Source organism: Dendrobates tinctorius, unplaced genomic scaffold (genome assembly GCF_039654945.1).
Source record: "Dendrobates tinctorius isolate UK_male_01 unplaced genomic scaffold, ASM3965494v1 ptg000011l, whole genome shotgun sequence".
In the NCBI taxonomy this organism is placed as follows: domain Eukaryota; kingdom Metazoa; phylum Chordata; class Amphibia; order Anura; family Dendrobatidae; genus Dendrobates; species Dendrobates tinctorius.
In genome coordinates, this window is record NW_027361679.1 from 85,866,974 (window position 1) to 85,885,249 (window position 18,276).

The following is an 18,276-nucleotide window of genomic DNA, read 5'->3' on the forward strand; positions in this document are numbered from 1 at the left end:
CTCCGCCTACGGGCGCATGACGCTGCATGCGTCCTGCTTCCCCTATCTTTAGCACTGGGGACGCAGGCCGTACGCAGATATGCGTTTGGCGGCGCATGCGTCCTTTTGACGGTGCGCCGACCAGCGCCAAACGCAACCTGTTGCAATTTGGTGCGCTCGGCGCACCGTCAAAAGGACGCATGCACCGCCAAACACATACCTGCGCACAGCCTGCGTCCCCAGTGCTAAAGATAGGGGATGCAGGACGCATGCAGCGCCATGTGCACATAGGCGGAGCTTCCAGAGGAGGCGCGGCAGGTGGCGGGGCTTAGCGGCGGCCGTGTGCGTCCCCAGTGCTAAAGCGTCATGCGCCCGTAGGCGGAGCTACCGAAGGAGGTGCGGCAGAGAGCGGGGGGCTTAGCGGCCTGCAACGTTAATGTGAAACCACCCTAACAGATCACCATACAGTATCATGTTATCAGCAGGACATCTACAGTTTACACCCCATAGTCCTCCATATAATATAATCTGCCCCAAAGTCCTCCATATAGTATAATACACTCCTTATAGCTCTCCATATATTAAAATACACTGCTCAGTCCTCCATATAGTATACTACACTCCTCATAGCCCTCCATATATTAAAATACACTGCTCAGTCCTCCGTATAATACACTCCATATAGTATAATGCACCGCCATAGTCACCCATGTAGTACAAATCACTTCCCATAGCATAATGCACCCCATAGTTCTTCATATAATGTATTCCCCATAGTCCTCGATACAGCATAATGCAGCCCACATATAGTATAATGCAGCCACCCCACAGAGTATAATGCAGCCCCGCCATACAATATAATGTAACCCCCATAGAATATAATGCAGCCACTCCACAGAATATAATGTAACTCCCCATAGTATATAATGCAGTCCCACCCCCCATATAGTATAATGCAGCCCCTCCATAGAATATATGGCAACCCCCTCATGGGATATAATGAAGCCCCTTATATAGTATAATGTAGCCCCTCCATAGAATACAATGTAGCCCTCCTCATATAATAACTATAATACAGCGTCCCCCATAGAATATAATACAGCCCACCTCCCCATAGAATATAATGTAGCCCTTCATATTATTTAACACAGCCTCCCCCTATAGAATATAGAGTAAAATGTACCCTACATGGTATATAACACACCGCATAGTATACAGCCCAGCCCACCATGGTATAAAGCCCACCATGGTATACAGGCTGTATACCATGCTGGGCTGTATAATACAGCCCAGCATTGTATAATATAGCCCGCCCAGCATGGTATAATACAGCCCAGCATGGTATAATACAGCCCAGCATGGTATAATACAGCCCAGCATGGTATATAGCACCCCAGAATGGAATAATACAGCCCAGTATGGTATAATACAGCCCAGCATGGTATATATCCCCCCAGCATGGTATAATACAGCCCAGCATGATATATAGCACCCCAGAATGGAATAATACAGCCCAGTATGGTATAATACAGCCCAGCATGGTACTGTATATAGCCCCCCCCAGAATGGTGTAATACAGGCCAGCATGGTATAATACAGCCCAGCATGGTATATAGCACCCCAGAATGGAATAATACAGCCCAGTATGGTATAATACAGCCCAGCATGGTATATATCCCCCCAGCATGGTATAATACAGCCCAGCATGATATATAGCACCCCAGAATGGAATAATACAGCCCAGTATGGTATAATACAGCCCAGCATGGTACTGTATATGGCCCCCCCCCAGAATGGTGTAATACAGGCCAGCATTGTATAATACAGCCCAGCATGGTATATAGCACCCCAGAATGGAATAATACAGCCCAGTATGGTATAATACAGCCCAGCATGGCATATAGCCCCCCAGCATGGTATGATACAGCCCAGCACGGTATATAGCACCCCCCAGAATGGTGTAATACAGGCCAGCATGGTATAATACAGCCTAGCATGGTATATATCCCCCCACAGAATGGTATAATACAGCCCAGCATGGTATATAGCCCCCCCAAAATGGTATAATACAGCCCAGGACGGTATAATACCGCCCAGCATGGTATATAGCCCCCCCAGCATAGTATAATACAGCCCTGCATGGTATATAGCCCCCCCAGAATGGTATAATACAGCCCTGCATGGTATATAGCCCCCCAGAATGGTATAATACAGCCCAGCATGGTATAATATAGCCCAGCATTGTATATAGCCCCCCCAGCCTGGTATAATACAGCCCAGTATGGTATATAGCCCCCCCCAGCATGGTATAATACAGCCGAGCATGGTATGATACAACCGAGCATGGTATATAGTCCCCCCAGAATGGTGTAATACAGCCCAGCATGGTATATAGCCCCCCCCCAGCATGGTATGATACAGCCGAGCATGGTATATAGTCCCCCCAGAATGGTGTAATAGAGCCCAGCATGGTATATAGCCCCCCCCAAAATGGTATAATACAGCCCAGCATGGTATATAGCCCCCCAGAATGGTATAATACAGCCCAGCACGGTATAATACAGCCCAGCATGGTATATAGCCCCCCCCAGAATGGTATAATACAGCCCAGCATGGTATATAGCCCCCAGCACGGTATAATACAGCCCAGCATTGTATATAGCCCCCCCCAGCCTGGTATAATACAGCCCAGCATGGTATATAGCCCCCCCAGCATGGTATAATACAGCCCAGCATGGTATATAGCCCCCCCAGCATGGTATAATACAGCCGAGCATGGTATATAGCCCCCCAGCATGGTATGATACAGCCGAGCATGGTATACATATAGTCCCCCCAGCATGGTATAATACAGCCCAGCATGGTATATGGCCCTCCCAGCATGGTATATAGCCCCCCAGCATGGTATATAGCACCCCCCAGCATGGTATATAGTCCCCCCAAAGTGGCCCCACAGTCTAGTACTCGCACTGATTTAAAAAAAAAAAAAAAAAACAACACTCCTCACCTTCTCCTCATGCCCGCGCTGCTGGCTGCTCCTCTCTCCTCCTGCACACAGTGAGAGCGCGATGACGTCATTGCGCCCCCGCTGTGTCAGAGGCAGAGCGGGGAATGATGGGAGAGGGAGCGTCAGCTGACGCTCTCTCCCCATCACTGCCTCCTTCAGTGCGGCGGCGGGAGTCGGCGCTGGGGGCAGGCGGGCCCTCCTGCCTCACAGGGGCCCCATAGTGGCTGTGTGATGTGCCGCTGGCTGGGGGCCCCTGGAGGAGCGGGGGCCCTAGGCAGCTGCCTGGTCTGCCTGCCCATAACGCCGGCCCTGCCTAAAGGTTATGTAAAATGTTCCTAACAACAGCTTCAACTCGATCCCCAAAAAAAGCAAGTTCCCACTCAGGTCCATCATCTGTTAACGGAAATATAGGTTGCTTCCACGTTACTGGTAGCACTAAGGCTCTGGAAAAGCAAAATGGCTCTTCGCCCCCAAAAGAAATTCAGCAAATTCTGTGCTTTCAAATCCAAAAGACCCCATCCATTCAGAGCCCCAGTGTGTCTAAACCACACTTAATGCTTACATGTTTGGCATTTCTGTAGTGATGAGAGCACATCTAATTTACAGGCGCATGTCTCCAGAAGCATGAGCTGGGCATAACGTACTGGTCACTATAAGGTACTGGTCACTTCAAAATACTGCTCACTGCTATAACAATTTGCAATTTTCACTCAGTAACATCCACTGCTTGTTTCTGGAAAACACCCATAAAGTCAAAATCATTACTACACCTGTAGATAAATTCCCAAAGAGGTATAATTTGCAAAATTGGGTCACTTGAGGGGGTATTCTGCTTTTCTAGCACTTAGGGGCTCTGTATATGGAGTCCGCAAACTATTCTAGGAAAATCTGCACTCCAGGAGGCAAGTAGCGCTTCGTCCCTCCAGAGTCTCGCCGTGTGGCTAAGCAGTACTGTACAGCCACATATGGGGAATTTCTACAGTTATCAGCAAGTGTAGGACAAATTTTGATGAAATTTTTACCCCTTGTGCAGTATGAAAATGTAAAATTTGGGGCTAACACACAACCTTGGTGGTGAAAATGTTAATTATTTTTTCTTCAATGCCCAGTGGTATAAAATTCTATCACACAGCTATATCTATCTATAACTATCTATATCTTTAGATATACTGTATCTTTAGACATACAGTACACTGCACCCCTAGATTAATTCATTGAGAGGTTTGAAAAATGGGGTCATTTATGCGTGGTTCTGCTGTTCTGGCACCTCATAGGCTCTGCCAATGTGACATGGCACCCTCAAACTAGTGCAGCAAAATCTGTACTTTAATATAGCCCTTCTTCAATTCTGAGCTTTGCACTGTGCCTCAAAAGTAGTTTTCGACCACATATGGGGTATCAGTGAACTTGGGGGAAATTGCTCAACAAATTTTGGGGTCCGTTTTGTCCTATTACCCTTGTAAAATTACAAAATTTGGGGCTACAAAACATTTTTTGTGAGAAAAATGTGATTTTTTTTTATTTTCACCGCTCAACGTTATAAACTTCTGTGAAGCACCTGCTGGTTCAAGGTGCTCAATACACATCTAGATAATTTTCCTGAGGGGTCTAGTTTCCAAAATGGTGTCACTTTCGGGTGGTTCCACTATTTAGGCACATCAGGGACTCTCCAAACGCGACATGGCGTGCGCTAATTATTCCAGCAAATTTCACATTCAAAAAGTCAAATGACGCTCCTTCCCTTCTGTGCTCTGCTGTGCGCCCAAACAGTGGTTTTACCCCACATATGGGGTATCAGCATGCTCAGGAGAAATTGTTCAACAAATTTTATGGTGCAATTTATCCTGTTATCCTTATGAAAATGCTACGTTTGGAGCTAAAAAAAAAAAATTTTGTGGAAAAGATTTGATTTTTTTTATTTTCACGGCTCAAAGTTATAAACTTCTGTGAAGCACCTGCAGGCTCAAGGTGTTCAATACACATCTAGATAAGTTCCTGGAGAGGTGTAGTTTCTAAAATTATGTCACTTTTGGGGGTTTCCACTGTTTAGGCATATTAGGGGCTCTCCAAGCGCAACATGGCACAGTTTAGGCATATCAGGAGCTCTCCAAACACGACATGGTGTCAGCTAATTATTCCAGCAAATTTTACATTTAAAAAATGAAATGGCGCTCCTTCCCTTCCAAGTCCTGCCGTGCACCTAAACAGTGGTTTTCCCCCACATATGGGGTATCGGCATGCTCAAGAAAAATTTCACAACAAATTGTATGGTTCATTTTCTCCTGTTACCTTTGTAAAAGTAAAAAAAAATAGGTCTAAAGAAAATTTTTGTGAAAAAAGTTGAATGTTTATTTTTTCCTTCCATATTCCATTAATTCTTGTGAAGCATCTAAAGGGTTAATAAACTTCTTGAATGTGGTTTTGAGCACCTTGTGGGGTGCAGTTTTTATAATGGTGTCACTTTTGGGTATTTTCTGTCATGTAGACCCCTCAAAGTCAATTCAAATGTGAGGTGGTCCCTAAAAAAATGGTTTTGTAAATGTGGCTGTCTAAATGAGAAATTTTTTCCTTCCATATTCCATTAATTCTTGTGAAGCACCTAAAGGGTTAATAAACTTCTTGAATGTGGTTTTGGGCACCTTGAGGGGTGCAGTTTTTATAATGGTGTCACTTTTGGGTATTTTCTGTCATGTAGACCCCTCAAAGTCAATTCAAATGTGAGGTGGTCCCTAAAAAAATGGTTTTGTAAATGTGGCTGTCAAAATGAGAAATCGCTGGTCAACTGTTAACCCTTATAACTTCCTAACAAAAAAAACTATGTTTCAAAAATTGTTATGATGTAAAGTAGACATGTGGAAAATGTTATTTATTAACTATTTTGTGTGACATGACTCTCTGATTTAAGGGTATAAAACTTAAAAGTTTTTCGCCAAATTTCTGATTTTTTTTCACAAATAATTGTAAGTCATATCAAATAAATGTTACCACTATTATGACGTACAAAAAGTCATGAAAAAACATTCTCATAATCAGTGGAATCCATTCAAACACTCCAAAGTTATGATCTCATAAAGTGACAGTGGTCAGAATTGAAAAAAATAGCCTGGTTAGGAAGGTGAAAACAGTCTTTGGGGTGAAGGGGTTAAATTGTGTTTATGTGAATGCAAAAATAAAAAAATAATAGGAAATCACGATGATAAGAAGTGTTAATACAAAATTATTTCATGCCTAGAACCTACAAGGAAGGAAAGAATCCAAAACCGTGGACATAGACAACCCCCAAATCGTCCAGCTCCTGCACCTCCAGGTGATATATAAGTCAAACATTTACAGTTTTATCTTACCACTCTCTATCTAATACTCAAATTACATGTTTTTAAAGGATATCATAGAAATGGGGATGCCCAGTTCCATACAGAAAAAACAAGAAATCCAACATATTCACAAGCCAAGAAGCAAACCAGAGCTCCACCCACAGCTGCTATACCCCGACAAACTGCCACTAGAAAAAGCCGCGCTCCCTCTGACCACAATATGGAGTTCCTTAATGTGCCAGATCAAGGTGTAGCTGGGTAAGTAGATGTAAAATACTGTATGTTCAAAATTATATATTTAATTTTGGATTGATCAGTCTAAAATATTATTGAAATTACCATAGATGCAGTTAGGTCCAGAAGTATTTGGACAGTCTTCATGATTTGTGCTCTGTATGGCACTATTTTTGTTTTAAAATGAAACAACTGAGATCCAATTGAAGAGTAGACTTTCAGGTCTAATTAACCCCTTACCTACAAATGACGTAATATTCCGTCCATGTGACCATGGACCTAAATACCATGGACGGAATATTACGTCATCGCGATCAGCGGCGCCCACGTGGTGAGCGCCGCTGATCGCGGCCGAGTGTCAGCTAATTATCATAGCTGACACCCGGCACAATGTGTCAGGGGCGGTCACGGACCGCCCCCGACACGTTAACCCCTTGCACACCGCGATCAAACACGATCGCGGTGTACCGGGGGTTAAAGGGAAGCATCGGCAGGGAGGGGGCTCCCTCCGTGCTTCCCTGAGCCCCCCACGGCAGCGCAATGTGCAGCGCTGCTGCGGGGGGCTCCTTTCCTGCAGGTCCCCGGATCCATGATGGCGACGGGGACCTCCGGGGGCCTGCAGGAAGCTGGCTTCCTCAGTGCCTGCAAAGCGCAGGCATGAGGAAGCCTGTGCAGTGCCTGTGACAGATCGCTGATCTGTCACAGTGATCTGTGATGTGACAGATCAGCGATCTGTCACAGGACAGTGATGTCCCCCCTGGGACATTGTAATAAAGTAAAAAAAAAATTAAAAAAAAGTGTAAAAATAATTAAAAAAAAATCGCCAAATAAATTAAAAAAAAAAAAAAAAAAATATTCCCCAATAAATTCATTTTTTGGAAAAAAAAAAAAAAAAAACAATAAAAGTACACATATTTGGTATCGCCGCGTCCGTAACAACCCGCCCTATAAAACTGTCCCAATAGTTAACCCCTTAAGCGAACCCCTTAAAAAATAAAAATAAAAAACGAAGCAAAAAATAATGATTTATTATCATACCGCCGAACAAAAAGTGCAATAACGCGCGATCAAAAAGACGCATATAAATATCCATGGTACCGCTGAAAACGTCATCTTGTCCAGCAAAAAACGAGCCACCATGCAGCATCATCAGCAAAAAAATAAAAAAGTTATAGCTCGCAGAATAAAGTGATGCAAAAATAATTATTTTTTATATAAAATTGTTTTCATTGCATAAAAGCGCCAAAACATAAAAAAACGACCTAAATGAGGTATCGCTGTAACCGTACTGACCCGAAGAATAAAACCGCCTTATAAATTTTACCGCACCCGGAACGGCGTAAACACGCACCACCCAAAAGAAATTCATGAAACGCTGGTTTTTGTAAATTCTGCGTCCCAAAAAATGAAATAAAAAGCGATCAAAAAATGTCACATGCCCGAACATGATACCAATAAAAGCGTCAACTCGTCCCGCAAAAAATAAGACCTCACATGACTCGGTGGGTCAAAATATGGAAAAATTATAGCTCTCAATATGTGGTGATGCAAAAACTATTTTTACAATAAAAAGCGTCTTTTAGCGTGCGACAGCTGCCAAACATAAAAACCGCCATAAATAGTAAATCAAACCCCCCGTTATCACCCCCTTAGTTAGGGAAAAATAATAAAATTAAAAAAATGTATTTATTTCCATTTTCCCGCTAGGGTTAGGGCTAGGGTTAGGGTTAGGGCTAGGGTTAGGGTTAGGGCTAGGGTTAGGGTTAGAATTGGGGGTTTCCACTATTTGCGCACATCAGGTGCTCTCCAAACGCAACATGGCATCTGATCTCAATTCCAGCCAATTCTGCGTTGAAAAAGTCAAATGGTGCTCCTTCCCTTCCAAGCTCTGCCGTGCACCCAAACAGTGTTTTACCCCCTCATATGGGGTATCAGCCTACTCAGGACAATTTGCAAAACAACTTTTGGGGTCCTATTTCTCCTGTTGCCCTTAGGAAAATAAAAATTTTGGTGCAAAAATATCATTTTTGTGGAAAAAAATTTTTTTGTTATTTTCACGCCTGGGCGTTATAAACTTCTGTGAAGCACTTGGGGGTTCAAAGTTCTCACCACACATCTAGATAAGTTCCTTGGGGGGTCTAGTTTCCAAAATGGGGTCATTTGTGGTGGGTTTCCACTGTTTTGGTACATCAGGGGCTTTCCAAACGCGACATGGTGTCTGATCTCAATTCCAGCCAAAAAAGTCAAATGGCGCTGCTTGCCTTCCGAGCTCTGCCATGTGCCCAAATAGTCATTTACACCCACATATGGGGTATCAGCATACGCAGGACAAATTGCACAATAACTTTTAGGGTCCTGTTACCCTTGGGAAAATAAAAATTGGGGGTGAAAAGATCATTTTGTGGAAAAAATATGATTTTTTAATTGTACCGCTGTACATTATAAACTTCTGTGAAGCCCTTGTGGGTTCAAAGTTCTCACCACATATCTAGATAAGTTCCTTAGGGGGTCTAGTTTCAAAAATGGGGTCACTTGTGGGGGGTTTCCACTGTTTAGGTACATCAGGGGCTCTCCAAACGCGACATGGCGTCCGATCAGAATTCCAGCCAATTTTGCATTGAAAAAGTCAAACGGCGCTCCTTCCCTTCTGAGCTCTGCCATGCGCCGAAACAGTGGTTCCCCCCCACATATCAGGTATCAGCGTGCTCAGGACAAATTGCACAATAATATTTGCAGTCCAATTTCTCCTGTTACACTTGGTAAAATAAAAAAAATTGAACCTGAAGTAATTTTTTTTGTGAAAAAAAGTTAAATGTTAATTTTTTTAAATATTCAAAAAATTCCTGTGACGCACCTGAAGGGTTAATAAACTCCTTGAATGTGGTTTTAAGCACCTTAAGGGGTGCAGTTTTTAGAATGGTGTCACTTTTGGGTATTTTCTATCATATAGACCCCTCAAAGTGGCTTCAAATGTGATGTGGTCCGTAAAAATAAAATGGTGTTGCAAAAATGAGAGATCGCTGGTCAACTTTTAACCCTTATATCTTACTAACAAATAAAAATTTTGGTTCCAAAATTGTGCTGATGTAAAGTAAACATGTGGCAAATGTTACTTATTAACATTTTTGTGTGCCATATCTCTGTGATTTAAGGGCATAAAAATTCAAACTTGGAAAATTGCGGAATTTTCAAAATTTTCGCCAAATTTCCATTTTTCTCATAAATAAACGCAAGTTATATGAATGAAATTTTACCACTAACATGAAGTACAATATGTCACGAGAAAACAATGTCAGAATCACCGGGATCCACGGAAGCATTTCAGAGTTATGACCTCATAAAGGGACAGTGGTCAGAATTGTAAAAATTGGCCCGGTAGTTAACGTGCAAACCACCCTTGGTAGTGAAGGGGTTAAAGGGGTTCAACAAAATATCCTGTGAAACCAATTGAAACTATTTTTCTACAAAGCTTCCTGATTTCACGTGCTCAAAAGTAATTGGACAAGTTAACTTTACCATACATGTTCATTTTAAATTATCTGCAGAGAATCCTTTGTGCAATGATTGCCTGAAGTCTGGAGACTTGTTTTGTCTTAAGCATGTGAAAGGCATGCTCAATGGGGGTTGAGATCTGGTGATTGACTAGGCCATTGCAGAATATTCCACCTCTATGCCTTAAAAAACTCGAAGTTGCTTTCGGAGTATGTTTTTAGTTATTGACCATCTGTAGCCCTGTACAGTTCAGAATTCATCCTGCTGCTTTTATCTTCAGTCACATCATCAATAAACACTAATGACCCAGTACCACTGGAAGACATGTATGCCCATTCCATTACGCTGAACCCACTGTATTTGTTTTCATGAAGTCTTCTCATTATGGTTGAGTTAGGAACTGAAAAACCTACTTCTTGGAGAGCGTTCTTCACTTGGGTGGATGTTGTTTTTCTTCATTATGGAAGTGGTTCTGCGGTCATCCATCACTCAAAAAGCAGCACTCTCTAGCACTGTAGCTTGCAAACATGACATATGAAAATTGAATTGCATTGCTGCACTAGAAATATGAAAAATTGAGAATGCTTAGCGCATAGATTGGCCAATTTATGCGCTAAGCATTCTCAATTTTTCATATTTCTAGTGCAGTAATGCAATTCAATTTTCATATTTCATGTATGCATGCTACAGCACTACAGAATGCTGCTTTTTGTTGGTTGTATATGAGTTGGTGACTCTAGGTAAGCTCCTTGTCATCCACCACTTTTGTCTTCTGTGGACATTCAGGTCTTTTTGAGTTCCCAAGCTCACCAGTGCGCTCATGTTTTGCAAAATGTACCATACCGTTGATTTGGCCACTCCTAACATTTATGCTATCTCTCTGATGGATTTCTTGATTTTGCAACCTAATGATGGTCGGTTTCTCTGTCATTGAGAACTCCATTGACCAAATGTTGTGGGTTCACAGTAACAGCTTCCAAATGCAAATGCCACACCTAAAATCAGCTCCAAAGCTTTTACCTGCTTAATTGATGATGCAATGCCATGCACATTACAGCTCAGCAAACACCCGGTGTTCAGGCAGCCAAACCTGAACAGTAACACAGATATCCTGGTAAAGTCCGTGTTCGGTGTCCATGCCCGAACAGTAGGTGTTCGGTACGGACGCCAAACTTTACTGTCTGGGTTCGCCCATCTCTAGTCAACGGCTAAAATGCCAAAACTTGTGTCACTGTCCAAATATCTCTGAACACAATGGTATATTATTATATAATTATATAACCTGAAAACAACACCTTAACTTCAACTACTCTCATAACTAGCAATTTGATACAGTGGAAGGCAAACTAAAAAAAGCCAGGCCTTCTTCTACAAAGGATGATTTTTGTGAGTCAATTTAGCATTCACCTCATTCCCTATTAAAGCATTTTCTTCTGCCTATACAGTGACATGTAAAAGGTTGAGCACCCCTGGTAAAAATTTCTGTTGTGAACAGTTAAGGAAGGTGAAGGTAAAATGATCTCTAAAAGGCCAAAGTTAAATCACACATCTCCTTTTGTATTTTAGGCAAAAAAAACATATATATTGCTATTTTTTTTATTTTAAAAATGGCTAAAAGGAGACTGGGCCGTTGCAAGAGTTTGGGCACCCTGCATGGTTAGTACCTAGTAGCACCCCCTTTTGAAAGTATCACAGCTTGTAAATGCTTTGTGCAGCTTGCCAAGAGTCTTTTAATTCTTTTTTGAGAGATTTTCGTCCATTCTTCCTTGGAAAATTCTTCTAGTTCTGTGAGATTCCTGGGTCATCTTGCATGCACTGCTATTTTGAGGTCTAGCCACAAATTTTCTATGATGTTCAGATTAGTAGACTTTGTGGGCCATTGCAATACCTTCAGTGTGCGCCTTTTGAGGTAGTTTATTGTGGATTTTGACTTTTGTTTAGGATCATTATCCATTTGTAGAAGCCATCTTCTTTTCAACTTCAGCTGTTTTACAGATGGATTTAGGTTTGCATCAAAAATTTGTTGAAATTTCATTGAATTTGTTCTTCCTCTACCTGTAAAATTTTCCCTGTGCCATTGGCTACAACACAATTCCAAAGCATGATTCATCCACTTCCATGTTTTAATGGTTGACAACATGTTCTTTTCCTGAAATTCTGTGCCACACATACCTTTGAACATTGTGGCCAATGGTTTCTATTTTAACATCATCAGTCCACAGACGCGACTTGTTTCCATAATTCATCAGGCTTATATAGATGTTCTTTTGCATACTTCTGAAGCTGAATTTTATGGTGAAGATGCAGGAGAGGTTTTCTTCTGATGACTTTTCCATAAAGGTCATATTTGTCCAGGTGTCTCTGAACAGTAAAACAATGTACCATAACTTTGTAAGGAGGAACACCAGGCTGCGGGTACCTGTGCAATGCCGGGTCCAGAACTACCAAAGCTGCGTCCAGTGTTGCGGGGGGAAAGAAATGGGAGCCAGACAAGACCCATGACCTGGAGAGAAGTGGCATGCTAAGCAGTGGGATGAGAGAGAGAGTAGCATGGGAAAAGCCAAATAGTTCCCACCAGAGGAAGGAGAAGGCAGGGGACGACTGCGCTCTGCAAAGTAAGTAAGGTGAAGCGTGGAGCAGAGACCCGGGAGGGGTTCAGTGAAGGCTCCCAAGTACCAGTGAGCGCACAGAGGAATGGGTGCCGAGTGAAGCAGCACGGCGCGGGTGCACTGAGGAACGAGCACGAGGATCAGCATCGTGGGGTGTGAATCCAGCTATCTGCAGGTGCGCAGCAGAGCACATGCCGAGTAGAGACTTTACATCAGTATTTGTAAGTCAATACCAAGAGTGGGTAATAAATACAGAAGTGATGATGTGCTTCTTTTATACTTTTCTTCTAACTGTTCCTCATTTGATTTTGGCTTTCAAATATTTATGAATATGCTGACCAAATATTGAACGTGTGAACGTGGTCTAAGATTAAAACTTTGGAAAAGACTGAGTTTACCTTCACCACTTTATTATAAAGAAAAGTGTAGCTACATTTTAATCAGAGTGGAATATTGTGTTTTCCTCAAACTACTCCTATGGGTTTTCTACTTTCTACCACCAAAAAAAAAAACTTGTTAGCAGCAAAGAAAAGTAGAAACATTCCAACATTTCAAATATCGTGTAATTCCTAGATCACTGTTCACCAACTGGCTGTCATCATGTGGAGCTGCAAGGCATGTCATTACATTATGTGGACAACAGGATGTGTCAGGAATTCCCAGCAAACTTTTTCAGGAAGTATTTTTAAAGCACTAAAAATATTTTCAGTGGCTATCTTATTTTTATTTCAGAGCACAGAGGAGAAAAAGTGTAACTCAAAGACCACCACCAGGAGTAGGTCGAGCCAAACCACCGGTGAAGCCTACAGGTCCTCGTTGTAGAGCCATTTATCAATACATTGGACAAGATGTTGATGAACTTAGCTTTAATGTTAATGATGTCATTGACATTCTACTTGAAGGTGAGTGACCGCAATATCTTCTCTGTAAAGTAGACTGCAGATTCCTTACTAAGAGATAGAAAATACCCTTTTGTAATATACACAAGAGAATTATTGGTACAGTTGTGGCCAAAAGTATTGACACCCCTGCAATTTTGTCAGATAATACTCAGTTTCTTCCTGAAAATGATTGCAAACACAAATTCTTTGGTATTATTATCTTCATTTAATTTGTCTTAAATGAAAAAAACACAAAAGAGAATGAAGCAAAAAGCAAAACATTGATCATTTCACACAAAACTCCAAAAATGGGCCAGACAAAAGTATTGGCACCCTCAGCCTAATACTTGGCTGCACAACCTTTAGCCAAAATAACTGCGACCAACCGCTTCCGGTAACCATCAATGAGTTTCTTACAATGCTTTGCTGAAATTTTAGACCATTCTTCTTTGGCAAACTACTCCAGGTCCCTGATATTAGAAGGGTGCCTTCTCCAAACTGCCATTTTTAGATCTCTCCACAGGTGTTCTATGGGATTCAGGTCTGGACTCATTGCTGGCCACCTTAGAAGTCTCCAATGCTTTCTCTCAAACCATTTTCTAATGCTATTTGAAGTGTGTTTTGGGTCATTGTCCTGCTGGAAGACCCATGACCTCTGAGGGAGACCCAGCTTTCTCACACTGGGCCCTACATTATGCTGCAAAATTTGTTGGTAGTCTTCAGACTTCATAATGCCATGCACACGGTCAAGCAGTCCAGTGCCAGAGGCAGCAAAGCAACCCCAAAACATCAAGGAACCTCCACCATGTTTGACTGTAGGGACCGTGTTTTTTTCTTTGAATGCCTCTTTTTTTCTCCTGTAAACTCTATGTTGATGCCTTTGCCCAAAAAGCTCTACTTTTGTCTCATCTGACCAGAGAACATTCTTCCAAAACATTTTAGGCTTTTCAGGTAAGTTTTGGCAAACTCCAGCCTGGCTTTTTTATGTCTCGGGGTAAGAAGTGGGGTCTTCCTGGGTCTCCTACCATACAGTCCCTTTTCATCCAGATGCCGACGGATAGTACGGGTTGACACTGTTGTACCCTCGGACTGCAGGGCAGCTTGAACTTGTTTGGATATTAGTCGAGGTTCTTTATCCAACATCCGCACAATCTTGTGTTGAAATCTCTTGTCAATTTTTCTTTTCCATCCACATCTAGGGAGGTTAGCCACAGTGCCATGGGCTTTAAACTTCTTGTTGACACTGCGCACGGTAGACACAGGAATATTCAGGTCTTTGGAGATGGACTTGTAGCCTTGAGATTGCTCATGCTTCCTCACAATTTGGTTTCTCAAGTCCTCAGACAGTTCTTTGGTCTTCTTTCTTTTCTCCATGCTCAATGTGGTACAAACAAGGACACAGGACAGAGGTTGAGTCAACTTTAATCCATGTCAACTGGCTGCAAGTGTGATTTAGTTATTGCCAACCCCTGTTAGGTGCCACAGGTAAATTACAGGTGCTGTTAATTACACAAATTAGAGAAGCATCACATGATTTTTCGAACAGTGCCAATACTTTTGTCCACCCTCTTTTTTATGTTTGGTGTGGAAGTATATCCAATTTGGCTTTACGACAATTGTTTTTGTGTTTTTTCATTTAAGACAAATTAAATGAAGATAATAATAACAAAGTATTTGTGTTTGCAATAATTTTCAGAAAGAAACTGAGTATTATCTGACAAAATTGCAGGGGTGTCAATACTTCCTATAGATCTGTATTTAAAGAATGAAGTCTGCATGTTAGCTAAAATACTTACTTTATTAGTAATAAAACAATTGACAACACAAACATATTAAACTTTGTGAGACATGCAAGGATAAATCAATATAAAATGCTGAAAAATGGAGGTGTAAGGGCACAACATTGATGGACACAAAAAAGTATAATTATAATAAACGTATGTGAGATCAGTTTCAAAAAACAGGTATGATATAACTGGCCACAATAGTCAGTGGCAAAACTGGCGGTTCATGCTCGCTGCCTCGGGGTTATCCTTGACACTGATCTCTCTTTCAAACCACATATCCAAGCCCTTTCCACTTCCTGCCGACTTCAACTCAAAAACATTTCACAGATCCGTACATTCCTCAACCAAGAATCTGCAAAAACCATAGTCCATGCCCTCATCATCTCCCGCCTTGACTACTGCAACCTCCTGCTCTGTGGCCTCCCCTCTAACACTCTCGCACCCCTCCAATCTATTCTAAACTCTGCTGCCTGACTAATCCACCTGTCCCCCCGCTTTTCCCCGGCCTATCCCCTCTGTCAATCCCTGCACTGGCTCCCCATTACCCAAAGACTCTAGTTCAAAACCCTAACTATGACATACAAAGCCATCCACAACCTGAGTCCTCCATACATCTGTGACCTCGTCTCCCGGTACTTACCTGCACGCAACCTCCGATCCTCACAAGATCTCCTTCTCTACTCCCCTCTTATCTCCTCTTCCCACAATCGCATACAAGATTTCTCCCGCGCATCCCCCCTACTCTGGAACTCTCTATCACAACATATCAGACTCTCGCCTACTATGGAAACCTTCAAAAAGAACCTGAAGATGTATCTCTTCTGACAAGTCTACAAAACTGCAGTAACCACGGATCCACCAAACCACTGCACGACCAGCTCTACCCTCGCCTATTGTATCCTCACTCATCCCTTGTAGACTGTTAGCCCTCGCGGGCAGGGTCCTCTCTCCTCCTGTACCAGTCGTGACTTGTATTGTTTAAGATGACTGTACTTGTATTTATTATGTATACCCCTCCTCACATGTAAAGCGCCATGGAATAAATGGCACTATAATAAATAATAATAATATTCAAATAAAAATGAGACCGGACAACAGTCATGAAAACCATAAAATTAAATCTTTCCACTAAGGAATAAGAATGAAAAACCTAAACAGGAAATTAAATGTTATGTGGATTCTTTGCTTACGTCCAATAAGAAATAGCAATACGATATACAACAGTAGTTAATGTAATACACAAAAATACACATTAGAATAAAATCCTTCCATTAAGGAAAAAGAATGAAAACCATATGCACAGTTTTTATACATTACAACCAATTTCTTCCAAAAAGTAATAAAAAAATAACTTTTTTTTTTCAACCTTCCACTTCACACCACTCCTATCCCATAATATTAGAACGAGAGGTACGGTATATTCATGCCAGGATGACAAGATGTCTACTCTTTTTGAGATTTATTTCCATTTTACAAAAAAACTATTTCAATGGTAAATTTGGCAGAGTAAAAATATCTTTCTACAAGATTTGTTCTAATAAATATTGACATTTTTTCGATTTTGCAAATGTTAACGATTTCGTGAGAACGTGGCTTCTATATGTCAGAAGCTCACCAGTTTTTCAACTGGAAGTTAAACCAATCTGAAACTTTTGCAACAATGTCTAGAATAACAAAACTACCATTACATTACAGAATTACTAAACTTCGCTATATTTGAGTCCAGTTTCTAGACATTTTTGGGGAACATGTCCTATAATTCTTTATGCCATTAATGTTTTCCTATGCTTGTTCTACAGTATAATTAAGAAATCTCATCTATTTCTTTTAGACTCCTCTGGCTGGTGGAAGGGAAGATTTCATGGGAAGGAAGGGCTGTTTCCAGGAAATTATGTGCAGAAAATATAATGCCAAAAACATTTTACCAAAGCACCTACAATGAAATGGCACAACATTATTTTGTGCCTGTTACCAATACAGGTCAATATACACGCTGTATATAGTTTTAATAAGATGAAATAAGCAGTGCACTGATCTGCCCAGAGTCTAAAAATGTTCACCTTGGTCCACTTTTACACAGTAGTATTTGCACCAGCCTTTTAAAGGGGGTAGTTAACTACTGGACAACTGCTATTGAAAAAAATGGTCATTTTGTATCCTTTTGTAATGGGTTAAGTTGTATCCACACAATTGGAAAATATTCTTTTCAAATATGTTCTGTTCCCTTCATTCAGACTATGACTAAGGGAACGTTGCTGCCAGAAATGCATCAGTCTGTAACTCATAGTGAATATTTCTTACATCTTAATGGATTTCTAATAAAAAATATTTGATATTTTAAGCAATGTGGATGTGCTATACTCCCTTACTAAATGTATAAGAACAAAGTATACTTAAGAGGGTTTCCCACGAACAAAGTACATTTTCATCAACAGTTCTAGAAATAATAAGTTTCACAATTGGATGAGATTATATAAAACGTTCCTGTACTGAGATAATCTTATAAATATGTCCCTGCTGTGTATTGTGTAATGGCTGTGTCTGACCATACAGTAACATGGTCTGATCATACCACAGCTACTGGGCAGGGGAAGAGGCAAAATAGTATACAGACATTACAGCATTTTTACACCACTTCAATAAACTAGAACCTATCCATGTTAATGACCTTGAAAGTCATAATGCCAGGTCAGTTTCAACATTTAGTGAACAGGGTAAAAAAAAAAATTGTGGAATTGCACTTCTTTTTGCAATTTCACCGCACTTTGAATTTTGTTCCCGTTTTCCAGTATACTACATGGTAAAACCAATGGTGTTGTTGAAAAGTACAACTAGTTCTGCCAAAAACAAACCCTCACATGGCCATATTGACCGAAAAAGTTATGACTCTAAGAAGAAAGGAACCAAAAAATGAAAACTCAAACATAAAAAACCCGAGATGGTGAAGGGTTAATCTCTAAGACTGGCACCACG

The 18,276-nt window shown here is 41.3% G+C and overlaps 1 protein-coding gene across 5 annotated transcripts in view; it reads left to right on the top strand.

The window, feature by feature from the left end:
* The window catches only part of MYO1F (myosin IF), a 233,401-nt gene extending 215,757 nt beyond the window's left edge, over positions 1-17,644 (top strand). For all 5 annotated transcript variants that reach the window (XM_073544137.1, XM_073544127.1, XM_073544167.1 and 2 more), the window contains 4 exons: positions 6,219-6,293; positions 6,369-6,558; positions 13,368-13,537; positions 17,135-17,644. In XM_073544137.1, the coding sequence (XP_073400238.1) occupies positions 6,219-6,293; positions 6,369-6,558; positions 13,368-13,537; positions 17,135-17,211 (512 nt within the window). In that variant the 3' untranslated portion in view covers positions 17,212-17,644. The remainder of the gene's footprint in view (positions 1-6,218; positions 6,294-6,368; positions 6,559-13,367; positions 13,538-17,134) is intronic.
* Positions 17,645-18,276: the final 632 nt, after the last annotated feature.